Here is an 8,477-nt window from a genome sequence, read left to right as displayed (position 1 = left end):
AGACTTCAGTGCCGTAAATATATTTCATCCAGTTTTTCTCAGTCTTACCCCCACCCCAATGCCAGCCTCATTCTACAACAGTGGCACCATGGAGTGGTTAAGATAAAGAAAAATAACAAGTCCACTCCCACCGTCCACTGCGTCTGCGCACGGCACTTTGGGACTGGCCAAATGTACAACAGCCCTAAACCCTGTTCTATCCTGTGCCAATCTCACATACCTACCCCCATTATCTCAGTCACTGAATCAGTCATCTCATCAAGAATCAAGTCACCAAAGGTCTTCCTCTCCTGCGCTGTCCCTCCACTCTCTCAAGCATCACGTCTCTCCTTGCAACATGTCCGAAGTATGTGAGATGAATCTTCAGAATTCTTGCATCCAAGGAGCAGCCTGGTTTAACCCTCTCCAGGTCGAACTTGTTTGTTCTCTTAACAGTCCATGATATATTCAATACTCTTCTCCAATACCGCAGCTCAAAGGCATCAATTCTGTCATCCCTAGTCTTTGTCCAGCTCTCTTAAGCATAGCAAATGATTGCAAAGACCATGGCTTGGATCAGGCACAGCTTAGTCTCCGAAGAGACATCTTTGCTCTTCAGTACTCTGGATAGGTCTTTGACAGTTTCCCAACACAATACATCTTTTGATTTTCTGGCTGCTGGTGTTGATTGTGGAGTCAAGCACACTAAAGCTGTTTACAATTTCAATCTCTTCACCATTCATCATGATGCTGCCAATCAACCCCGTGGTGAGAATCTTTGTTTTCTTGATACTGAGCTTTAATCCATATTGAAGGCTGCAGTCCTTGACCTCTGCAACGAGTACTTCAGGTCCTCCTCAATTTCAGCAAATAGGGTTGTGTTGTCTCCATAACGCAGATTGTTTGAGTCTTCCTTCAATCCTGATGCCACATTTCTCCTCATAGAGCCCAGCCTCCCAGATAATCTGTTCTGCATATAGATTGAAATCATATGGAGATAGGACACATCCCTGGCATATACCTTTCCCAATTTTGAACCATGCAATGTTCCCTTTCTCTGTTCTGATAACTGCCTCCTGGTCCAAGTATGTTTCACATTAGCACATTCACGTGTTGTGGGATTCCCATTCTTCTTAGAGTCATCCACAGTTTGTTGTGGTCCACACAGTCAAATGCCTTTGCATAATCAATAAAACATAGATTCTCTGGTGTTCCTTGCTTTCAGTCAAGATCTGTCTAACATTACCTATAATATCCCTAGTACCATGGCCTCTTCTAAACCCTGCCTGCACTTCTCTGTTGATATGCTGTTCCACTCGTTTTTAGGTAATCTTCAGTAGACTCTTGCTTGCATGTGATATTAATGATACTGTTCAATAATTTCCACACTCTGTTGGATCAACTTTCTTTAGAATGGGAACAAATATAGATCTCTTCCAGTCAGTTGTCCTGGTAGTTGTCCTCCAGATTTCTTGACACAACTTGGTGAGCCCATCTAGGGTTGCAGCATCTGTTTGTTGAAATCTATCAGTTGTTATACCATCAATTCTTGGGGCCTTGATTTTTTCCAGTTCTTTCAGAGCAGCTTGAACTTCTTCCTTCATCACCACAGGCTCTTTTTTCATCAAATTCTTCTGTGTCTGCCATTTCCTTTTGGTCCAGTGACTCTGTATACTCTTTTCATCTTCTTTTATTATTTCCTGCATCATTTCATATTCTGCCCAAATCATCCTTAAGTATTGCAATTCAAGGCTTGACTTTGTTTTTCAGTACCTTGAGCTTAAGAAATGCTGAGCGAGTCCAACCTCTTTGATTAATTCTAGAGCTAACTCCTTCACCATTGTTGTTGTTGTATACCATAGAGTTGGAATTAACACATAGCTGACCCCCCGGCAGGATTTCAGAGGAGGTTAATTTCACGGGAAATTGCCCAGCCTCCCGTGGACCAGCTGGTGGATTTGAACTGCCTGTCTTTGGGATTGCAGTGCAGCTTCTTGCCACTAGGCTACCAGAGCCTATTGTTGTTCACCTCTTAATCCCAACCTCTTTCACTTCATCTAAAATGAAATTAAGCTACATCTTGCTTCATCAGTTGTTTTTTACCTTCATAGATTCATCTCTCCTGACCCTTTGTTCTCAACTGTTAGCATGGTCAGGCTTCTTTAAGCATTCTTATTTTACCCTGGCATGCTTACAGAGCTTCCACTGTTTTCTGTTTATTCTTTTACTGCTGATGTTCCATTCACTCTTCAATTCCCTGCATTCTGCTGTCTTCCTCTAACCTCAACTGTTTTTATAAGATCAGCAGACTCACCACTTACACATTCTTTTTATTCCTTTTCTGTGCTTCCCTAAAGTATTTGACATGCATCCTTTGTCTCTAGCCACTCTTTCCTGATCTCTTCTCCATGTTTCCATTTCTCCCGTTTTCATGTAAATCTTTCCCAGGTTTTCACCTCATCATCTTTCTTAGTATATCCTCTTTCCGTGTGTGACCATATTTACTTCTAAGGCTTCATTTCCTCTTATCGCTATGCTGAATACTTTCAAATTTGTGTACAACCCTTATCTGTCTCCTAATTCCTGGTTTGCATCTTCCTGGGTAACTCAGTGGTACTCGAAATAGAAAGCATGACTAAAGCCTAAGCATTTTGCCTAACCCCTCAAACTTCTGCTTTTCAATTTGCTGCCATCTAATGGAATGTTTGGAGCCTCTTCCAATTCGCTTCTACTTTAGAATCATCATTAAATACTCTTTCTTCTCCATTCTCAGTGTTGCCTACCTAATCAAGGGAAAGCAGTAAACCCCAATTTTAGAATCAGGTAGATGTGTATTCTAATCTCTGCATCTTCACTTACTAGCTATATTACTTTGGACATGTCATTTAACTTCTGATTTCTTATCCATAACTTGGGGGTAACAGAATGGATCTGTTAGGATCATTAGTAGGATTAACTAAGTAAAACCTATAGTAAATGCTAAAACAATTGCCTAACTATTGAATTGATTGCCTCTAGTTTTTTACTCTATTCCTCCTTTACTCATTGATACTCAAAATTCCAAGATGCAAATAGGATCATTAACTTTTTTAAGTCAAAGCCTCTGATAGCTTCCCATTGGTTATAGGAAAATATTATAACACCTTATTTAGTAAGTAAAGCATCTATATTTTTTATCATACAAATCCAGATATTTGGAGAGTGAAAGGAGGCACTAACAGGACAGGATTTCAAGACAACAGCCAGCAACTGGGTCTGCCCAGGAGAACTGAACCAATAATGGTCATGCTATGGCTATGTTTGACATTCTTGTGAGTGTTCCCAGCCATCCCTTTTAACGTGGAAGGATGCTCACGAAGATAGGCCTCAAGAATATCGCACTTCCTCCTCTGGGTGTAAATTTCTATTTCTGTTTTGAGTCTCAGTTTGAATTTTATTTCCTGTAATGAAGCCCTCCCTAAACAGATCTTTTCTAAGTCCCATAGAAGGGATCAGCCCTTTTTCCAGACCATGGTACTTTCTAAGGTAGCACCTGCCATCCTGTAATGATCAGAACTTCATTCTCTTTCTCTCCCACTCCATCTGGCTGCTTCAAAAGCCAATCTCTTTAGATTTTCAGAATTTCACAGCATTCTTGAATAAATATTTATTAAATTAATAAACAAACTAGATATACTGGTTTGCCTTAGTCCACATATGAAAATTCAGAGCATTCTTTTTCAGTGTGTCCCTACCATGTTTCATAAAAAATAGAAAGCCACTTACATAATAACATAATAATATATAAAAGTTAATGCTTTAGTCATAGTATATTACTCTACCAGTCAGTAAACATTTTTATTTTTTTAAGAAAATTTTGAGTGAAAGTTTACAAATAAATTATTTCATTCTGTAATTTAAACACATTTTTGTTACAACAGTAATTACATCTGATTACTGTAATTAATTGCACTTCTTATAAAACCCTTGTTGTGTAGCCCTTTACCAGTTTACCTGTTTATTGAATTTTGCTCCCCTCTCCCTCCTTTTTCATCCTCGTTGACCCTCCAGGTTTGATTCAGTGACATGAAGCTTTCTGAACATGTAAAATGTTTCTCATGCATATTCATGAAGGAGCCATTTTAGACTTAGATAAAATCTTTGATTTGTTGGTGTGTGCCTTCAGTACATTCTTGATCTGAATATTTCATGTTTCTTATCCACAGTCTCCCTGTCCCTAACCACTTTCCTGTTGTCTATAGGAAACCAGAAAGTAGATGTTTATTCAGTGAGAGACTGAAAAAGGAGCACATATGGCTCCATTACTCACAACTTCTTCTTCATTGATTCTTCATTGGAATATAAAAGTGGTACCTGGAGATGCAGCAGCCATATGGCCACCATGAGAGTAAGAGCCAGTGCTCTAGGGATGACTAGAAAAACGGGGTCCCTAAAGACATCACTGAGCCAACCATTGCCAGGTTTCTTGCACACTGAAGAAACCTGAATTTTGTATTTATTTGCAACTCAGAATTCTTAATTGATACACTCATTTACTTAGATATCTAATAAAACATTTAACTTAAAATTGTTAAAGCACATTTAATATTAATTGATGGTAATGGGATGGGATGTAAACTAAATAAGTGCACTCAGTATTGATCTAAGTACTAAGTTATTATTTAAAATAATAACTTTCCACATACTGATCAGTAACACTAATAAAATAAGTGTTAGGAAATAAAGGACTGAGCTCTGGTGGCCTAGCAGTAAGAAACTTCGCTGCATTCCCGAAGGCTCAGCAGTTCAAATCTACCAGCTGCTCTGTAGAAGGATGGGCAATATCCCATATGATTTAGTGCCTCTGAAAACCCACTGGGGTGGTGCAATGTAAGTGCTCAGCTGCTAACTCAGAAATCAGTGGCTCCACCCACCAGCCACTGTGCAAAGAAATGGCATGGCTCTGAGCTCTGTAATTACACCTAGTCAGCCCTCTGAGACAGCTTCACTCTGTCTCACAGGGGATTACAGGCAACCCGTGAACAACAGATCTGAACCTGGCCCTGTCCTGTGCCATGCTCACAGTCTCTGTCTGATATGCTTGACCCCACTGTTACATTCACCTAACAACAACAATAGTAGGGAGCTCTCGGGGCTGAGTCCAGAGGGAGTGGCTCTGCTCGCCTACAGGTAATGCCTTTCTGGCGGCTGGAATCCACCAGAAGCTTCTCAGGACAAAGATGAACAATCTCCTTCTGTGTGATTTCCAGCCTCAGAAACCCAATACACAATCAGCTGAGTCAGTTTCAGTTTGAAAGCAGTGAGTTAATTTTGGTTTTGGTTTTTTATTGTGTTTTTGTTTTCATTTTTAAAAGGAGTTGCTGTGCATCAGAATCAGATGGCAGTGTGTTTGAGTTTTGGATTGTAGGGTCTCTATGCATCTATACAGACTTAGCACACAGTAACAGAAAAAAAAGATGTTTGCAGATGAGATACTATTGTATTTAACCACTTAAAGTTAAATTACTTTATTGTATAGGCTTAAAGCATACAATATTCAAAAACCTCCCTACTGTTGAGTAGCTTCTAACTCATGGTGGCCCTCTGTCGGGTTTCAAGGCTTATCAATTATAATTGGAGGAGACTGCACCTTTTCTCCCAAGTATTCAAAACCACTGGGGAACACAGCCTTTCAGTTAGCAGTGCAGTACCCTATAGACTGCACCACCAACAGCTCCCCCTAAGCACACAAAAGAGAAGGTTAAATAAACCCCTTACTCCATAAGCTCCTTAGTGTGCTTCTGTGGTAGTAGTTAGTATGCCAGTGCTGCAGGCCTGTTTTGTTTTAAACTTTGTGTCAAATGGTATCATTTACTGTAGCTTTGTATTTTTTTTTATGATAAAAAGTGTTTTCTATTTTAAATGATAGGTGTAATTTTTCTGGAAATAATATTGATGAAGAAACGTTTCACACCTTTTTAGCTGTGTTATTTAAACAAAGAAGGTCTTATAATACATATATTAATTTGGGCTTAACCTCATCTACTTGGACATGTAATATTTAGAATGTCTACTTATTAAGCATTTAGTCAATTAAATACGTTGATGTGTGTTCTCCTTAGTACCAAGGATGATTGCTTCAGTGTTAATATTCAGCCACCTGTTGGAGAACTACTTTTACCTGTGGTCATGTCAGAGAAAGATTTTAAGAAAGAGCAAGGTAAGTGATTACAGTTATCATGAGTTTGTATCCCAAAGAAAATGTGGTCATTTCCCTGGCCAGGCTCTAAAATGAATTTATATATATATATATATATATGTAGCCATTAACAGTCAGCACATAATTTTCCAATTTTCTGCTAATGCTTTCCTCTTATGAAATAACCTTAAAAGTATATGTTTACCTACATTCCTCAAATGTTTGAAAATTGGTTAATGTCTTCAAAATAATAAATTGACCCTGAATCAACTTTTTAATCCTCAGAGTTGTTTTATCATCTTGATAATATATTAATGTGTTTTATGTTAGTGAAAAGACAAAGTCTGAACACTGTAAATGTTGTATTTTTTGCACTTCTTGCCATTACAGAACTGTTTTTCAGGTACTAATAATGTATTTTCCCCTCAAAGTGCCTTACCTTCCAACATATAGTGCTAATTATAGCATTAAAGTACCTCTACTATTTTTACATAATTCTCTTTTAAGGAAATGCTAGGTTGTCAGAATATGTGAGAGCTGAAATGTTTTCAAATAGGCTCCTTAAAAGGAAATATTTTCAGCACTGTGCAAATATTAATAACCTATAGTTAGATCAAATCCATAAAAATGAGGGGTTTTTTTCTTAAGCAAATAAATAAAGGAAAATAATTCTGATCATATTTGTATATTAAGGATAGCATTTCTTAAGCAAGGGCATAGCTAAATGCCGTAGTCAACAATTTTCAAGACTTAATGTGAATGTAGGCTGTTTTTGTTTACTTAGAGGGGGGTTATCAAACAATGATCCCTTTGTTTGAAATTTTAAGTGCTATCCATCAAGCTGCCAGAAAATATTTTGTTGTCAAAATTGAGTTTGCACTCATAGCTCCCCCATGTGCTAGGCACAAACCAATATCTAAGCATAAGGAGAGTGACATGCTTCCTGGAATTGTACTGCCCATGACTTTTCTTTCAACTCTAATCCTTTTGCTATCCACAATGATAAAGACATGATGTAGAAGAAGCCCACAAAACAAACAAACAACAAAAAAAAAACCCCTCGTACTAAACTCGTTGTACATGAGAAACAAGAATGACTTTGTATTTGCTTTTCTTGGAAGTTGATTATTGCCATAGAAGAAAATTCTCCCTGTTACTTTCTTTTTCTGCTGATAAATTGAATTGATTCTTATATCTGCTGTTCTTACCCTTTGCTGACTAAAGCCTACTTTATACCTGCTCAGCACACCCAGGTGAGTGGCACACAGGTGACTGCATGAGGCTTTGGCACATTTATTGTTAAGGGGATTTTCCTGTTTTGAAAATTGCAACTCAGGTATATCTAAAGCAGCAGATTATCATATGCCCTTTCTCTCCCTTAGCTTTGCTTTCATATACTTGATATTTCGATCAAATTTTTTGTGCTCTGCTGTGACTGAAGGGTTTTTCCCTGACTAGCCATACAGAACCGTAAGTGCATGAAAGAGGTGCACTCGGAGAATAGCTGTGGTCCTCTGTGGAGTTGTTGCCAAAATTCCTTTTTCTTCTGCCATTTTACTTCTATGGTTGTTGATTATTTGTCTGAATAAATCTGGCAGCTGTTTGCTATGTTTAATAGAGCAGAAAGGCTACTCTGAATAAAGCTATTTGAAAATTTGTTTATATGAAGTATTTGTAAATCCTTGCAAGTCTCTTGGCATTTCGGTATCATTCTTTCTGTCTTCCTGAATTCATTCTTTGATATAGGACTTGATGCTGGTAAATTTACCGCAGGTTTAAAGAGTCTTTGCAGTAGTCTTTAGTTATGGATTTCAGCTGCTTTGGAAATAGAGGTCTCAATCCTCAACTTTACACATGTATTTATTTGTAACACGACTCTAGGATGAGTGTAGCTTATTTGACTCAAAAGATACCTACAAAGAGCTCACTAGCTGGAATTCGGAAATCAGAATAAAAATTCGTTTTCTTACATTTTATCTGCAAAGTTCTAGAAGGTAAAATCCAAATAAACATAAGAAGTATGTGTCATTACATGCTAGGTTTAACCTATTTTTCTACTTTTAATGAAATTCATTTACATACTTAGTATCTCATTTCACAGTATGTAAGTTTTAAGACTCAAGTGCATTAAATATATGAACTAAGATTTAACCTCAAAAAAGTATAAGTAAAAAAAATGTGGGGAAATACAATTTTATTTTTATACTGAAGATGTACATAAAATATTTTAAAATATGTACAATATTTGGAAGATAAAGTTGAGGATTTTTTTTCTCCAGGAAGTCAAGGGACTGAGACATAAAATGAATAAAAAGAAATT

General features: G+C 37.5%; 1 protein-coding gene across 1 annotated transcript in view; it reads left to right on the top strand.

Moving 5' to 3' along the window:
- Positions 1–8,477, top strand: part of AP3B1 (adaptor-related protein complex 3, beta 1 subunit) — a 358,199-nt gene that overhangs the window by 333,801 nt on the left and 15,921 nt on the right. Inside the window, exon 27 of the mRNA XM_006889841.1 lies at positions 6,081–6,178. Coding sequence (XP_006889903.1) covers positions 6,081–6,178 — 98 coding nt within the window. The remainder of the gene's footprint in view (positions 1–6,080; positions 6,179–8,477) is intronic.

This window comes from Elephantulus edwardii, unplaced genomic scaffold (genome assembly GCF_000299155.1).
Source record: "Elephantulus edwardii isolate Elephantulus edwardi_28Jun2011 unplaced genomic scaffold, EleEdw1.0 scaffold00082, whole genome shotgun sequence".
Taxonomy (NCBI): Eukaryota; Metazoa; Chordata; class Mammalia; order Macroscelidea; family Macroscelididae; genus Elephantulus; species Elephantulus edwardii.
The sequence above is the reverse complement of the archived record's forward strand: the minus strand, read 5'-3'. Positions and strand labels throughout refer to the sequence as shown.